Source organism: Numenius arquata, chromosome 2 (genome assembly GCF_964106895.1).
Source record: "Numenius arquata chromosome 2, bNumArq3.hap1.1, whole genome shotgun sequence".
NCBI lineage: Eukaryota > Metazoa > Chordata > Aves > Charadriiformes > Scolopacidae > Numenius > Numenius arquata.
In genome coordinates, this window is record NC_133577.1 from 97,794,564 (window position 1) to 97,812,131 (window position 17,568).

A 17,568-nucleotide genomic window follows, 5' to 3' on the forward strand; every position below is an offset into this window, starting at 1 on the left:
CTGCAAGAATTTTCTTGCCCTGCAAAGGAAATCACACTGCTGATATGTCTGCAGTGAACAATAGTGCCAGTATCTCCATACAGCACTATGTGTCTAAATTCTTTGAGCAGCTTAAACAAGCATGGGTGGATTATCATGTTAGTGTAGTTTCCATTTCTGGAGCTACCTCATTTCTAGCTCTCTAATTGATATTTATCTAGCTTAGCTATTTACATACTATTGAATTATGCAGGGTAAACATACCCAGAGCAGTAGATGTTCCCAGTCTCATGGTCACGGTCTGTCTGTAATATGAACAACGATGCCAACATTTTGTTTTTATGGATGCCAGCTAAGAGTTGAACACCATGGGAGAGAAGAGTATCAGGTAGGCACACACCGCCCACCACCCTGGGAAGACCTTAAGTCTATGTGAAAGAGTATACAAGCACATGCAGGCACACTGTTGTTACATGGCTGGAGATGCATCTATGGTTTTTTGGTTTTTTTTTTCATGTGATGAGTATGTATCTTGTCACATGGCATAGGAGAGCTTCCGAGCCTCCTGGGAATCTGGAAACTGCTGTGAACTAAATGGGTGGTACTTTGGGCTAAATCTGTTGAGGAGGCTTTAGGTTGTGAAGCTGTGATGGCTTGCCTGACACTAACAGATAAAAGATGCTCTGGACAGAGGAAAGAGTAGGATTCATCTTCCCTACCCTAAATTCTTGAAAGTTTGACATCGTAAGTATGAGTTACTAACTGTAGGTCCTTTTCAGGATGAGTGGAGAAGAAAAGGTACTCTCTGAAGTGATTTGTCTTCCCTAAGATAGTTCACGTGACTTTCCTACTGAAGACTATCCAGATACCTATTTTGAACTAACTTTTAGATGTATGAAGTTAGGTTCCTTTTGAAATGTCTAGCCAATGTGCTTGGGCATTTCTGTCTTACAGTGATGTTACTTGCAAAGGTCTGATGGCATCTTTGAGCATGTTTGACCATTTAAGTAAAATACCTGAAACTGAAATTGCAGGGTGTTCTTTTTGCTCACTCAGCCCTTTTCTTTGTTTTCTGTGAGAGGAGGCAGGAAAGGAGCAGTTTATCAAGGCAGAAAGAGAAGTTCAGCTGTTTGCCAGAGGTTGCCAGCTCTCCAGTCAGCACAGTGGCTCTAGCCAGGAGGCCAGGTCACACCAACACCTTGACAACATAAGTTTTTTGGGAGAGTACTGGATTTAACAACTGATTACCACAAAAATATAATGTACAGACACTATACACAGTAATACTGTGTACTGTCTACCTATTCCTGGAACTAAAATATGTTAGATGTTTCCCAATTTGTGTTCCTGAAGTGCTTGTAAAAATGGTTAAATTAATATGGAATTGCTCTACACCGTTGTGGAAGTTTTATAGTGGGAAATTGTGCAGTTCTGGGAGAATAAATGGAATATTTTTCATTGTTTCTAGATACGTGGATCACTTTTATGTGAGGTAGAGAACTAGGCACTAATGCCCTTATTCCAGGAGAACAAGCAGAGCTTCTGAAGTTAGTTCTCATTCTAATGGCATTCCTTATCCAAGATGTTCCAGTCCTGTCCTATTTATCCTGAAAATCTGCTAGAATCTGTGATGTTGGTCCAGGAGAAGAAAACTAGAATTGTCTTTTACATCTGTTATTGCTGTTAAGTTTTGTACTTAAGTTGAATCCAGAAACAGGTTGACGACAAGTAATACAAGTACAATAGCCTTTTATAGAATTCCTTTGACTCCTACCAATTATCTTTCGCATTGGGCTTTTACTTTTATTAAGTACTTTTAGTGTGATTAGTGCTTTTTAAGGAAGAAAGACAGAATCACAGAATCTTCATGGTTGGAAGGGACCTTTGAGATCATCGAGTCCAACCACAAAAAAAGAAAAACCACACAAAAAAAACCCAAACCAAAAATACCAAAACAAAAAAAACCAAACAAAAAAAACCCCCACAAAACACCACACACCACACCCAGCCACAAACAGACACAAACCAACCATCTCGTGCACTAGAGCATGCCCTGAAGGGCCATGTTTACACGTTTCTTAAATACCTCCAGGGATGGTGACTCCACCACCTCCCTGGGCAGGCTGTTCCAGCGCCTGACCACTCTCTCAGTAAAGTAATTCTTCCTGATATCCAATCTAAACCTCCCCTGCTGCAACTATACACCATTTCCTCTGGTCCTGTCATTATTCACTTGGGAGAAGAAGCCACCACCCACCTCTCTACAACCTCCTTTCAGGTAGTTGTAGAGGGCAATGAGGTCTCCACTCAGCCTCCTCTTCTCCAAGCTAAACATGCCCAGTTCCCTCAGCTTCTCCTGGTATGACTTGTTCTCTAGACCCCTCACCAGCTTGGTGTCTGTCCTCTGGACACATGAGCAGCTCAACACCACTGAGCAGCTCAATATCCTTCCTGTAGTGAGGGGCCCAGAACTGAACACAGTACTCAAGGTGAGGCCTCACCAGTGCCGAGTACAGAGGCACCATCACTTCCCTACTCCTTCTACACTATTCCTGATACAGGCCTGATACAGGCCAGGATGCAGTTGGCCTTCTTGGCCACCTGGGCACACTGCTGGCTCATGTTAAGCTGGCTGTCCACCAACATCCCCAGGTCCTTTTCTGCTGGGCACCTTTCCAGCCACACTTCCCTGAGCCTGTAGTGCTGCCTGGGGTTGTTGTGACCGAAATGCAGGACCTGGCACTTGACCTTATTAAACCTCATCTCATTGGCCTTGGCCCATTGATCCAGCCTGTCCAGGTCCCTCTGTAGAGCCTTCCGACCCTCAAGCAGATCAACACTCCCACCTAGTTTGGTGTTATCTGCAAACTTACTGAGGGTGCACTCAATCCCCTTATCTAGATCATCAATAAAGATATTAAACAAGACTGGCCCCAAAACTGAACCCTGAGGGACACCACTGGTGACCGGCCGCCAACTGGATTTCACCCCGTTACTTACAACTCTCTGGCACGGCCATCCAGCCAGTTTTTTACCCAGTGAAGAGCACACTTGTCTATGCCATGATTCGCCAGCTTCTCCAGGAGAACGCTGTGGGGGAACTGATATGCAAATGCTGCAACACTATTCAAGGCTTTGTTTAAGCATATACAGTTTAAATAAGAAACCCATAGTACTTTTCTTACAGAATTTTTAAAAATATGTAATTGTAGACACCATCCAACATCATCAGTGCACTGTATCCTTGAGTACTGTGGAATATGGAAGGCAGCAGTGACTTTAGAGAGACACAGCAATTTTGGGTATTAAAGCCTCCTGCCTCTCCAACTAAATTTTACTGTTCTAATCAAAATGCGTAAGTAGAACTAGACTTAAAAAACATGTTTCTTATTACCCACATCCAGGATATATTATACAGTAATCATGTTGTCTGTAGGGACTAGAAAAGCTGTACATGCCAAAGTCTCTAGTGCGTATAGTGAAATTCTGCCGTTAGACTAGCTTTAAACGATGGAGTATTTTAAATAAGTTTGTGATTTTACATTTTATTGAATGGAAATTATTTTATTTAAAACCACTAGTACTTATGGTGCAGGTGATTTAGATGGAAATATCCTTGTAGCTTGTGATGTAAAGACCAATCACGTTAGTCTAGGACACAAGCAAATGCTCAGTCTTACTAAAGCCAGGGTGGAAAACACAAAAGTTTGTGATGTGGGAATAAAAGGAGTATGGATGATTCACAGTTCAGTAATGTTTTTCAAGTTTTACATTAATATGTGGTTTATATTAGGTTCCCACTTCACTTTTTTTCAGAATGTGAAATCTTCTTTTCATAAGAGATGTATAGAATATGCAACATGGCACAGGTTTTCTTCTCCTACCCTGAGAGGATCCTCCAACCCCATCTCCTCAGGAAGCCTTCAACGTGGTTAAAACAAGGAATCAGGTGGCCCTTCACTTTTGAGCTGAGATGATGAAAAACGTTGCCGGTATTGAGGAGATTTCTTGAAATGTGCCCACTTGTTTTTTAGGTGCTGAACTGAATCCACAAGTCACTTTTTTGAAGGCTTTCTGCAGCCTTCCATTTGTAATGTCTTTCTGTTGGTATATGCCTGTTTAAATGCATTGGCTTTGAAGACATGTGTCATGTGTCCTGGATGTTTAAAAAAGTAAATGAACAAAACATATTAACAAACAAAAAATAGATCAGGAGCTAAAACAGGACAAAAGGACTGGAAAGTAGCCAGTGTTAATTGACTGCAGGGGTTCACAACTTCTCACAATAAGCAAAATTGGTCTAGCTTTAAATGTAGCTTTCTGATCAGCCAGTCTAAAATGATTCTGATCACTTCATTATTCACCTCAGGCCTTTGGTGTTCAATGAGCACTTCTGAGAAGTAAACTCAGAAGTTAAAATTGAATTGCTGTACTGAAAAAGTGCAAAGTCATTCTCTTCAAAGGCAACAAAAAACCCCAAACAGAACAACAAAAAAAAATTATCAAAGCCATCAACAATTATTTGTTTAAAAAAATTTATTATTTTGGTCACTGGATACAAACAAAAACCCAGCAAATGCCTAAAAAGTTTTTTCAGCTCCAGGCAATAGTATGTGCTCTCAATGGGAGGTTCTACTTGTTGCTCATCAACAGCTGCAGCAGGGAAATTTATTGGAGAAGACCTTCGAGTTTCAGTGTGTGCTAGTTTTAATAAATAACCTCTGAAATTTTAAAATTATCAGAAGGGCTGAGGCTTACCTTTGTGTCTTACTATATTAGTTCCTTCCTGCTCCTTCCTTCCTTTGCTCGTTAATCCTGATTTCAGTCATCAGTAAGATTTCTTCAGCGGACAGCATGCTTTGCTCCAGTCTGAATAAAATCCTGTTGATGAAAGACCTGGTTACAATGTGGTTGTTTCTTGAGACTGGTCAAGCTTTGTGCTGTCCTGCAGTGGAGGCAGAGCTAACTCCAATGCAGTACAAACCTTTGGTACGTGGAGCTTATGATACTGCAGTGTATCTTTACTTAATAGAGCTTTTCAGGGTGAATGGAATTGTTCATGCTACCTAACTGAGATGTGTAGTCTGAAAAAAGATTTTTCTTTGTAGCTCTTAAAACTAAATAAACTAACTCTTAAGTTGAAGTGGCTTGTCATAGATCTTTGCTAAACAAGATGCTGAGCTTATTACCAAGGATTTGTAAATTCATCTGTATTTTAGGCAGCTTCGTGTTTGCTTCCATTCTCCTTGCTGGGAAGAACAAAATAGTCATACCTTCTTCATTGCGGGGGGGGGAGGGAATAATAGAGTGTATACTGGTCAGTGATTTTCATTCTTGGTTAAAAAAAATAAATATCTATTGCCAAAAGGATACTCTTCCAAAATTTAAGTGTGCATTGTCACATCCTGGCTTTAATTAATCAACATACAGCTGAAGTACCTATCTAGCTTTATGCACAAGCGTAGTTACTGAAGAAAAGTGGTGACTAATCCCTTATACTATTTAGAAGGGATTTTATTTTAGTATTGTATGTCCATTTCTGTTTAAAATATGGAAAAGTATATTTATATATGTTTTGTGCTGTTAGGTAATCCAGATTATGCTTCAAATAGTCATCTTGAGAAGTAAAATTCAATTAATTGAAGGAAACATGCATAATAGATTGTACATTTGCCCCAGCTGGCAATGTGGAAATAAAAGTGATAGTTTTCACTGGGCGGCAGTATCTTAATGAGGAAAACTCCTGCAAGGGGCGTTCTATAAAGTTAGAAGTTTTTTTCATAATCCTTGTTTGTGAGGTTATTTGGAATAGGTGTAGGTGTGAGAAATCTGCCTCTTTGTCATCTCACAGTAGTCTGGAAGTAGAAGCTGTGTATAAAACTCAGGAGAATGCTGTCTCAGTTCGCATTCAGAAAGCCACAGTCCCAAGAAAGAAGTTTAGACGCAACTCCTAAAAATGAAAGCTCACATTCAGTAGGAGTGGATGCCTTTCCCTTCTACGCTTGCCAGAGAAAGTGGTATTGTGTGTTTATAAAGCTAGCATACTAAACTGAAGTCTGGCTCCCAATATTAAGAAAATTTTGGTCAAATATTTTACATCCTTGTCATCTCTTCAGCTACCACTTTATTATGGGAAGGATTAAGATTTGGATGCTGCCTGGAAGAGTTTGTTTTGAAGAAGGATTGAAAGAAAGGATAGAGGAATGCCAGACTAGGCTTCAGGCAAAAGGCTACTTGGAGAAAGTCCCAAAAATGAGAGTGGTGGTAAACCATGTGTGACTTGGGCTGAAGTTGCGAGCAAAAAAGCTAGAGCAAAGAAACTTACTGGAATTAGTTCTTGCAGTCTTTGACATTTGGTGTGGAGACTAAGAGGAAGTAAATGAAAGAATTTGAAAAGGAACCTGTCTTAGTCAGACTCGCAGACATGGAAACTAGATTTTTATGGCAGCAATTTAGACTGAATGATGGGAAAGAGAAGTATGTAGAAACCCAAAGTTTGTTGTAGCAAAAATATACAGTAGTGAGAGTCTAGACGAATGCTTTTGCAATGAGAATGGAAACAAATGCAATTTTTATGAGCTATTTGCAGTGAAAAAAAAAATCTGGCATGATTTTCTGATAAACAGCGTTAAAGAAAAAGATGAATTAAAAACAATAATAATGGATCAGAAAAATAAAGAACACTGTTCCTGTGTGACAAAATGGCAGAATGGTAGGAAATTTTACCAAGGAGGAGGTGGCAAGTTGTAGGGCATACAGCACAGAGAATGAGGGAAGTCAGAATGAAGTTAGGAGGTCAGGCATAAGTATTGGGGTTATATTTTATACAAGTGGTTATTGCTATAGAGCAGTGAAATGTAATGACTCAGTGCCTTGAGTGAAATAGGAGTGGACAGGAGAACATCCCTCAACTTGTACTAGCAGTTGAGATTAGGAGTAAAGTTAGAAGAATGTGCAATCTGAAGTGCCCCAGACTTTGGTCTGCACCCTCCAAAAGGGAGGGTTGGCTCTGTAACAATAAAGGATAAGTGTTTTTACTTAATGAGTCCATACATCTGATTAGAAATATGATTTATAGTATTGGAGGACATTATGCTGTGTTTAAACTAGGTCATACTTACAATTGTCCAAGATTTTAGCATTAGCTAACAGTCAGTGCACCAAGTCTGCAGTGGGTTATTTTGCCTGTTGTCAGCTCATGCTGAAATAGCTGTGCTATTTCATAGCTGGTTTTTTGTGTATCTTCTTTAAAATAATGAACTTACGCATTCATTTGGCTATCATATGCTAAGTAACTTGTGATTATTTTGGAAAGGCCAGAAAGTGTAATGGGAAACAGACTCCAGGCTATCAAGAAGAGAGTTTGGAAGGAAAGTTTAATTAATTACATATTTGTACTGTGACTGGAATCAGGAGAGAATTGCTATGGAGTATCACGTTTGGAAGTTTGGATTTGCCTCTGTCTTTTTGGTGATAAGAACACCTCTGATACCAGTGTTGTTTCATTCTTATATTTTTCTCTTCTGCTTTTCCCAATTTGTGCTTGGTTTAGGAGTCAGTAAGCCTGTGGTCTCAAGTTTTGGACAGGGCATCAGTAGCCTACAGAGTTCTGAGTTTTCATTTTCTACTGTATGCCACAAAGAGCAAAAAAATTAGATCAGAGAGTTACTGACATCTGGCTCGAAAGAGCAGTGACAGGCATGGATCATGGAATGAAGGAGACCTTCAAAAGAAAGAACAACTGCTTACTCTAATGAACTTGAGAAGCCTGTGTGTGAAGGAGGCATCAGACTTGTAGACCTACCAGTAGGACTGGAAGTGAGCCAGAATCCTGACTCTATTTCTGGCATCTTTGTCTTGGGAGAAAAACAGTTTCACTTGAAATATTTCTGTATCTTAACAACTGCAAAGATTCAAAAAAATAGAGGTTCTTAATTCAGTGCGGTTGGGTGTCTAATGGTGAGAAGAGCATGTAGTCGCATTCATACCAGGATTTTTCTAAGGGCAATGTTTAGCTTAAAACCATAACTACAATATTTTAAATGATGTAGTTGTTCGTTACAGTTGGCTAGTTTTAGTAGTCAAATGAGTAGAAATGGAATATGAGGGGAGATAACAAGTAAACACTTGTTATAGACATAAAGTAAACACAAGTAAACACTTATCTATGTTTACAAGTACCTAAAGGGTGGGTTGAAGGATGATGGAGCTGAACTCTTCAGTGGTTTCCAGCGATAGGATGAGGGGCAACGGGCACAAGCTGGGACATAGGAAGTTCCATTTAAATATGAGGAGAAACTTCTTTACGGTGAGGGTGACAGAGCACTGGAACAGGCTGCCCAGGGACGTTGTGGAGTCCCCTACTCTGGAGATTTTCAAGACCCGCCTTGATGCAGTCCTGAGTAACGTGCTCTAGGCAATCCTACTTTAGCAGGGGAGTTGGACTAGATGATCTCTAGAGGTCCCTTCCAACTCTGACAATTCTGTGATTCTGTGAATAAAAAAGATGAGTATCTTTGTTCTCTCACTAATTACTATAAGAAGGAAGAGACTCTTTCTTCTGTTATGTGTTCCTTAAAGTTGTCCAGCCTCATCCTAAAAGCCACAAAACATGAGTTGTCCAGCACTGTCTGAGGAAGTTCATTACAGTATTGATCTTCCATCTTTACTATCAATTAGGTTTGTGGGTTTTTTTGCTTAAATTTTCTTCCACTCTGTGTCTTGACATCCTTGTTTCTTACAAGAGATCCAAAAGTCCAAAGGAATTTGGGAGGGCAGGAGGGGGAGTGCAAGAAAGAGTAGATGAAAGGCCAGGAGTCGTATGATGTTGGTGGGTGAATGGAGGGAAGAACAGGTGAAGCAACCACAAAAATGTGAAGAAATGTGAAAAAGGAGGCTGTGAGCCATTAGTGGCACGTAACAGAGACCACCCAGTACGTGCTTGGATGAGGACAATCACATCTGCTTTGCCTGTGCTCTGACATGGCTGCCTCCAAGCCAACTGTAATCTGGAAGCCCTATAAACATAAGGTGGTCAAACTAAACATTGATGAACCCCAGTGAGTTGTCTTCAGCACTGCCCAAAAAGATATGTCTCTTTTCATTTGCCTGTTTGTGTGGCAAATTTGGTCTATTGTGTTTCTCAGGACTTAGTTGAGGGGCAGGAGATACTGTCTTAGTGCAGAATCACACAGATATTAAAACAGTTATTTTACATCTAAGAGCTTTGGAGAACAGGCTGCATAGACACAGCTCTCCAAAACTGCCTTTCTAGACAACTGTTCTTTTTACCAGGTTGCTCCACCTTCTCATGGATCAGACTAAGGTTCTCAAAACACAGCAGATCAAGATCTACCTGGAAGAAAGTTATGCTGGAGAAGGAACTGCCAAGAGTATTTTCGTGCTGAGATTTTGAATAGAAACAAAAGATAGGACTTCAGGTCTTAATCTGTTTCTGAGGTGGGACTTCTATGTTACAGGATCAGAGTAATGAAGCTTGCATATGTATTTCTCTTAGGTAGAAAACATAACATATTGACAATCTTTATCAACAGATACTTAGTCATACTATCTCAGCTCTTTAAAAACTGGTTGGTTTTTTTTTTTAGCACATAAGAGCTATTATGTCTAAATGGTGTTAACTCGATCCTTAACAAAATGGATACAGAAGGTGCTGCCCTGCTTTATATTTCCCCAGAGGCAAGGAAAGTACAAGTCAATATGTCAGATAAGTTGTAGCTGTTGTTTATATAGAATGAATTTTGAGGTCATGATTGATAGGGCTGTTAGAGATGTTTTGGCCTAGTGGTGTGGTTGAAGTCATGAATGGTGAGAGGGAAAGCTAAGGTTTCTCATACCCATACAAAAAAATTGATATTCTGTCTTACAGGCTTATGTAAAAATAATTAAATCAGTCTGCATGCACTCTTGAGGGGTTTTTTTGCCACAAGTCAGGGTGTAAGCACTCAAACTGCAGAAGACATGTTCAAATTCATGCAGGTATTTTTGGTGCTTTTGTCTGTGTTCCTCGGTGCTCCTGCTGCTTTAGCAGTAAGAGGAGAAGTTGTAAGGAAGCTGCAGCTTGTTGCTGTTCTTTGCACATGAAGAAACGGTGATCAAATTGCTTCAGGTCCGCTTCTGTGAGAACTTGATGTGCTGGTTCACTTGTTGCAGGGGTTCTCTGTTGCTCTGATCTCTCCTTGAGGGGCTGTGAAACGAAACCAATGTGGGGTGTGCTGCTCCTTTTGTCTGAGCACAGTAATAACAGCAGTTTGCTGGAAGGTTGGTTTTCTTGTTAGGTTTTTTTTGTTCCCCGCTCTCACCCCCTCACCCCCCCAGTGAACAAACTTGTGTGCTGTTGTGCTGACACAGAGGATATGGTTTGGTTCGGCCTTGGCAATTAGATAGGCTTGCATTTTCACACACATCCATCTTGACTAATTTTGACAGTGATTTGGCAGTTATGAGGATGCCAATACATTGTTTTTATTTGATTTACTTAAGTGATGATAGTGAAGAAAAATCAAATTAGAATTGAACTTTCTCATTTTAACTAAAGTTGGGCCTTAAAGTAGAACTGTTTGGCTATGTTCAGCGCTAGATGATCTCCTGGGTGTGAATTATGGTTCTTAATTTTTTTTTTTAAGAGAGAACTGGACTGGGAGGTTGCAGCAATAAAAATTCAGAAATTCTGCATTTGAGTAGCTTCTACAAATACGAGTAAGCAGAAGGTGCAGTGAGGGCTGGTTTGATTTTCATTGTGAGATGGACTAGGACTTTGATGTGTAGCTCAGTTTCAGTGAGCAGAAGAAGTTGCTTTCTCCCCAGGATATGACCTTACCATCACCAAGAAAGAAAAACATTCCCTGAAACAAACAAGCTGGGGTTTTTTGTTTGTTTGTGTTTGTTGTAACCTGGTTTGTGTCAGGTAATTTGCCAGTTAGTTTAAGTGCTAATCTGAAGGCTGTATAAGAGTTTTATTCGGTTCCATTAGGTCCAGCTAAACTTTGTAATACAGGGGCTATTATCCTGCCAGTTGTGAGGAATTTCTGTTTTATGGAGCAGCTCTGACACAAAGACAGCACTGTGCAAGCCGTCTCTATAACTGAGCACTTTCACACTGCAATTTAGGAGGCGTGCAGTTCAGGAAATTGCTGGCTTCTGCTGGAGCACACTTTTACTGCAAGGAAAATTTTATTCGTCACTCAAGTAATTGGCAGTTTTAATACCTTGTTAGTAATTACCTTATAAACAAACTAATGCATAAAGGCAAGGCTCTATGACCTGTTATCTAACTCAAAGTCTTATTTGGCCAGTGGGACTGACACATGGTGGTGGTGTTTGTTGTTGTTTTTTATTAAAGTAATTTGTTTCCATTTATTATAAATATTTTCAGCTAAGAGCTAAAAAAAAAATGCAGTGTACCTCTACCAGACAGCCTGAGGAATGAAACATGATCCGAGCGCAGCACTGGAGGGGCTGCAAGATCACTTACCCATTCCCAAATGTGGTCAGGAGGCCCATTAATCTAACTTCTGGTTCAGTTTTTGAGTCAGGACTTTTTTGTCTTGAGCAGTAATACCCCCCTCACCCCTTGAATATGTGAGGGTTGTTCATGCTATCCTAAATGTGTGGCTTGCTATTTGATCCAGAGCAAATATTTCCAATAAAGGCAAACACTTTCCAGAATCAACATTCATGTTGATAGTTCTACTGAAATTACCTTTGCCTGCAATTTCTAGGAGCTGGGGAGAGCTCCTAAATTTTGATCATTCATCTTATTAGGTGCAGAATGTACCACAGCCAGAACTGATTTGAACTTCCTAAGGTAACAAGGATCTTTTTGGGTTACATTCATTTAAGTGGTCGTGATCTGTTTTCCCCTATTCCCTACCATTAGCCCCAAACGAGTAACCCTGTAAATGTTGCTGATGTGCTTGTATGATTCTGTACATTATGCAACTGTGGTTGAAAAACTAGTAGGTTGCTGAGTATGGACATGAAATATGATCACTGGAAAAAGTACCTTTCATTAGAAGTGAAAGAAGGGGGATATTCCTTATAGCAGACCAGGATACCCATGTCTTTAAATGCAGTTGCGCAGGTTTTGTTGTGGAGTTGGGTGTGATGCTTAGCTGAAGTTTGACCAGACATGAAGTCCAGAACCTCTGCAATGAGCTGTAATAAGCAGAAATGTTACTCTTTGCTAACTCACTAGAAAAATCCGTAGGATGAAATACTAAATGTAATTGCAAAATTAGAGAATGTCTTTCTGAGGGAGCATACTGTCATCCATCTCTTCTAATATAGTTCTGTTTTTCTGGAAATTCAGTCTGATTTTCATGCTGTAGGATTTTTAAAAAAAACCAAAACATGTTGTCTAGCTACTATGATGTTAATTTGGTTAAAATAGAAAACAACTCTAATCTCATTACATAATGATACTGTGGCATAGTGTTCAATGCAACTACCAGATATTTCTACTGTTCAGAAATAGATGATCATAGAGTTTAACATCTTGTTTTAAAAGCCATGAATTGCAGTAATTGGATTATAAGGCATTTTTTTTTTTCATCTTGTTTGCTGGGAATAGGTTTTAAGAAATTTTGGTGAACACATTTATTTAGTGCATTCCAAGTTGGGATTTGGGATGGCTAGAAATGAATGTTATGTCTAGAGAACATACTTTATTGGTTTTCTTTAACTAGAAATTATTTTCAAGTGGAGGAACTAAGAAATAGCTTTCGTCAGTCGTGTAGTTAACAAGGGTTTACTCTGGAAATGACAGTCTTTTGACTACCGTCCTTAAATTTCAGGACCAGTAACAAGATTGCCAATGTCTTGTCTGAACATCTGAAGCCATTTCAGAGTCTAGAGACTTTGGACTTGAGCAACAACAACATATCAGAGCTAAAAATATCATCATTTCCATCGTTACAGCTCAAGTATCTGTAAGTAAAACTTACTACTTATTTTTCTTTCAGGTTGCTTTCAAAAAACTTGTTGGAAAGCTTAGATTGGCAGCTGTTTGTTAAGGTGCTAAATCTTGTTTCAGTTAGACACGCATTCATTATTAATTCCTACTTTCAACTGTTGAGTTTTAACATAAGCTGCTAATTTGAATACACAAGTTGTTGCAGTGAGATATTTTAGTTCATAAAAAGTGAAGGTGATTATCTTGAGATTAAACAAATAGACGCATCTCTTGAGAGAAATAGTTATGTAACAAAATGAACTTAAGTTCCCCGTGGCTGAGCTAGTCTTGAGTTACATGGGTTTGGGGGACTTTTTGAATCTATCTTAATCTTTATGCAGTAATACTGCAATGCCAGAGCTACACTGAGTGAGAATAAAGTAATGGGGTTGCAACATGCTATCTTCTGCCAGTAATACACTCCTGCAGAGTTGAGCAAAGTGTTGGTGGTGAAATACTCTTTGGCCGTAGACTGAGCTGTCAAGAACTCTAATTAATATGATAAATGAAATTCCATTTATCAAGGAGTAGGCAGCGCAATAGCTTTGTGTTTCACTACTTGGTATTAAGAATTTATTAAATAACTGTAAATTTAACCTTCTAGACATTGTTTCAACAGGTACATTAACAGTAACCGAATAACCTCCATGGAGCCTGGTACCTTTGACAATTTGTCTACCACACTTCAAGTATTGAAACTGAACAGGAACAAAATTTCAGCAATCCCTCAAAAGATGTTTAAACTCTCCCATCTGCAGCACCTGTAAGTGCAACCTACAATTGACTAATTGTTTTCAAAGCACTGGCAGTGCTTGAACTTTAACCTTTAATTTAACCAGAGGCAGAGTGAGACAGACACAGAAAACATTACAACAACCCTTACTAACTGCAGCTTTGTACTGAACAAAACTAGTCTTACATATTGGTGAGATGTGAATAGTCTTTGTGTTTAAAATCGTGTTCGCCTATTAAAAGAAAAAAATAAAAAGCAGTATTCCTGTAAGAAAGCATTGGAAAAATACTAGAAGTAAACTTATGTAGTTCACTGCAGCAGTCTCTTATTTATTTTGTGCTTTCACAGTGAAATGGAGGTAATTAATTTGCTTTCAGAAGGGATGACAATAAGCAATATGCTTGAGTAAATAGATCTCCATCAGTTTCACTGATACAATGCTGTCTATAAGTGATTTTATCTAATAAATAATAAAGTTATTTAATATGGAAGAGGATGGGGAAATAAAATATCTTTTTCCTTTTTTTTTTTTTTTGGAAAACTTAGAGTGCAGGAAGTTGGCAAGAGGATGGGCTAGGACTGCACTTTGTGAAATCCTGAATAATTATTTTCCATATATAGATAGTCAAGAGTTAAAAATTATCAACTCTCTTAGGTTGACCTTGAAAGTGAAAGGTCGTAAGAGCAGTGAAGTTTTAGGATGCTTGGCACATCTGGAAACAGCGACTGTGTCTTCTCTGTATACAAATGCAGCAAGAGTTTCACTCAAGCCTCAGTAGAAGAGTTCGAGAACAGTCCTGCAAAGTTCAGGATTTGTTAACGATCTTAGTAGACTTTCAGATCTTCGGATTCAACTGAAATTTTGGATTTGGTGATATTCTTGCCTAAAAAAGTTCTACTCGTTCACTGTTTAATCAGTAGGCTGACCTAGTTATGTTAGGTAGCTAATCTGAAATGAAGGTCAAAAATTTGTGTTAGCACCTGGAAGAAATGTTCAGAGGAGGAGTGGGGAAGAACTGAAGGCTGCTCTTGCTGAATGTTCTTCACTGCTTTATGCACATATAAACACAGGAGGAATAGTGTTCTCTATCAGATATCTGTTACCAGGTAGGGTTCATATCAGGATACCAGAAAGGAAAGCTGAATTCTGACTGAGATTCTGAAAAATAGTTGTGACGTAACTATGCAGAGAGAATTATTTAGATCTTTACTTCCTATAGGGAACTAAGTTTTGGAAGGAGAGGCTGCTTCTTGGTTTGGTAGGATTCAGGTTGATATATCTTCTTGAAGAGGCAGATGATCACTCATTGTTGCATGAGGGCCTTTTCTTACTATTGTCTGATCCTGTCTCTTTATATTATGTACCAATTGTTGCTAATAAATATAACTTTAGCAAATGATAGCTAGTTCAAAATTCAGTGTTATAAAACCAGTTAACATTGTTGTTTGTGCCTGTGTGAAGCTAGACTTCCCTTTTTACGTAGCTCAAAGTTGGAAAGCTGCTTGGGGTTGATACAGGTTTTGGAGTTAAAGAGGCCCAAAACCAAGACAGTGTTGTGGAGAGCAGGCAACTAGAAAATACTGAGTACTACTGTCACTGTAGCTTGTCCTCCAGCTAGTTATGCCTTATAACTCCCTTCCAGTGTACACGTGGGTCCCAGCTTCTGACCTACAAGGGTGTGTGTGGTGGCAGAAGAGTGAGTGCCAAGACCACTTAAGAAAGAGGGAAGGACCTATTAATAACTAGTTGTGGAGAATGAGGGAGAAGTGTGTGATGAATGCTTGACTCCAGATTAAGAAAGAGAGGGATCGGACAGGATATTTAATTTTAAATTAATTTTAATTTTATTTAATAAACTTTTCACTTTCTGACTGATTATTGATTGCAATTACAAGCTACCCTTAATGGCTTCACAGATGGATAAACACCAGGAACTTGCTTTCACCTTTGAATTTGTGAACAGGACTAACCATGACATTCTAGGTCTACAAGGATTCTTTAAATCTGAAAGTCAAGGAGCTACCAAGTACTTGTCCTCCGTATTAGAAAGGCAGAACAGTGTTAGCGTGGTTAAACATAATGTATTACAGTGAAATATTTGATTTTTATTACATCTTGTCTCTGTTGTTTTATGTGCAAGAAAAGCATTTAAATAAGGTTTGTTTCCAGAGAGGAAAGAAAGGTTGCTGGTATGCAGGTAAACTTACTGTGCTATAACTATAAATTTTATTGATGCAGGGAACTGAATCGCAACAAAATTAAAAAAATAGATGGGCTTACTTTCCAAGGACTTCCAGCTTTGAAATCATTAAAACTGCAGAGAAACGGGGTTACTAGACTCATGGATGGTGCTTTCTGGGGATTAACCAACATGGAAGTCTTGTAAGTATCAACTTTCTGCTGATAAATTCTGCTGAAAACATGTGAAGTAGAGTTGCGCAAAATGAATAGAATTGCTTGATAAAATTTAAAGATGTTTTTGAATTAAACTGCTCCAGTATTGTTTGAAAAGCAGGAAGCTGTCATTGGTGTATGTGTAGGACAGCACATTCTGAATGCATGCGTACAACTCTAAATGTAAATAGAGGCTGCAGCTCTCTAGCCAATATCATCAAGTCAGATGTGGAGCCATGGCACAGCAGGCACGCCACTGAGTTTCTGGACCTTACGTCTTTTTTCTGTTTGTATCTCTTTTGTGTTTGTTTGTAGGCAGCTGGACCATAACAACTTAACAGAGGTAACCAAAGGCTGGCTTTATGGCTTGCTGATGCTGCAGCAACTCCATCTCAGCCAAAATGCCATCAGCAGGATCAGTCCCGATGCCTGGGAATTTTGCCAAAAACTCAGTGAGCTGTGAGTTGCTTTTATTGTATTCCAGTTTTGAAAGCCAGGTAGATGCCAAAGCATGAACTTCTTACCACTGATCTGTGAATTTTTCATAACAAAGTTTCCAAGGTGACAACAACTTTTTTGTGTGTGGGACAGTTGTATTTTGTTGAAAGAAGTTGAAGCCAACCGTGACTGCTTCATTTCACTGTGGCAGTGGTACTAAAGCTGTAACACAGTCATTTTCAAATGAAATAAATGAATTCTGCAGTAATTTGTGAATTATCGGAAACAACGCACAATCTCTGTGGTAAAAAATACTGTAGTAGGTTTTGGGATAGTTGTAAGGGAAGAAACATTCCCTCACGCTGAAATTTCACCTGGCCTGAACTGACTAATATGCACTGCAGCATGAACATTAAAATATATTTTCTTCTTGAATTTGCAGGGATTTGACGTTCAATCACTTAGCAAGGTTAGATGATTCAAGCTTTGTTGGTTTAAGCGTGCTAGTTGGACTGTACATTGGAAACAACAAAGTAAATTACATTGCTGATTGTGCCTTCCGGGGACTTTCCAGTCTACAGACTTTGTAAGTTGTAAAACTCAATTTTTAAGGTCAAAAACCTTAAGAAAAACCCTCAGTGTTTATAGATACTCTTTTTTTCTTATGAAACATACAAGAACCTTTTGTTAAATTTCCCAGATCAGCATCTGTTTTTCTTACAGTAGGATTTTTTTTTTTTCAGAGTAGTTGGGAGAGGGAGGACTTCCTCTTTCATTAAGGCTGTGCGCAATGGATGGTGGTGATTACAATACGAACTTTTTGTAGCGTTACTATGGGAAAGGCATGTCGCCATTTGATGGCAGCAAGCAGCACTGCTACCTACAGCTTTAGGGGTCTGGATCATAGTTGTGTCTTAACTGAATCAACATTTTTCCTCATGGTAGAAATAAGAAGACAAAACTCAAAACTGTGTACTATTGTGGATGCTGATGCTTGTCGTGACTGAGCAGTTGCTTTAAGCATTTGAGCATTTTTTGAAAAAGCATTTC

The 17,568-nt window shown here is 39.1% G+C and overlaps 1 protein-coding gene across 1 annotated transcript in view; it reads left to right on the top strand.

The window, feature by feature from the left end:
- The window catches only part of LRIG3 (leucine rich repeats and immunoglobulin like domains 3), a 44,930-nt gene that overhangs the window by 11,305 nt on the left and 16,057 nt on the right, over positions 1 to 17,568 (top strand). Inside the window, exons 4-8 of the mRNA XM_074167997.1 lie at positions 12,795 to 12,929; positions 13,572 to 13,715; positions 15,925 to 16,068; positions 16,396 to 16,539; positions 16,961 to 17,104. Of these exons, the coding sequence (XP_074024098.1) occupies positions 12,795 to 12,929; positions 13,572 to 13,715; positions 15,925 to 16,068; positions 16,396 to 16,539; positions 16,961 to 17,104 (711 nt within the window). The remainder of the gene's footprint in view (positions 1 to 12,794; positions 12,930 to 13,571; positions 13,716 to 15,924; positions 16,069 to 16,395; positions 16,540 to 16,960; positions 17,105 to 17,568) is intronic.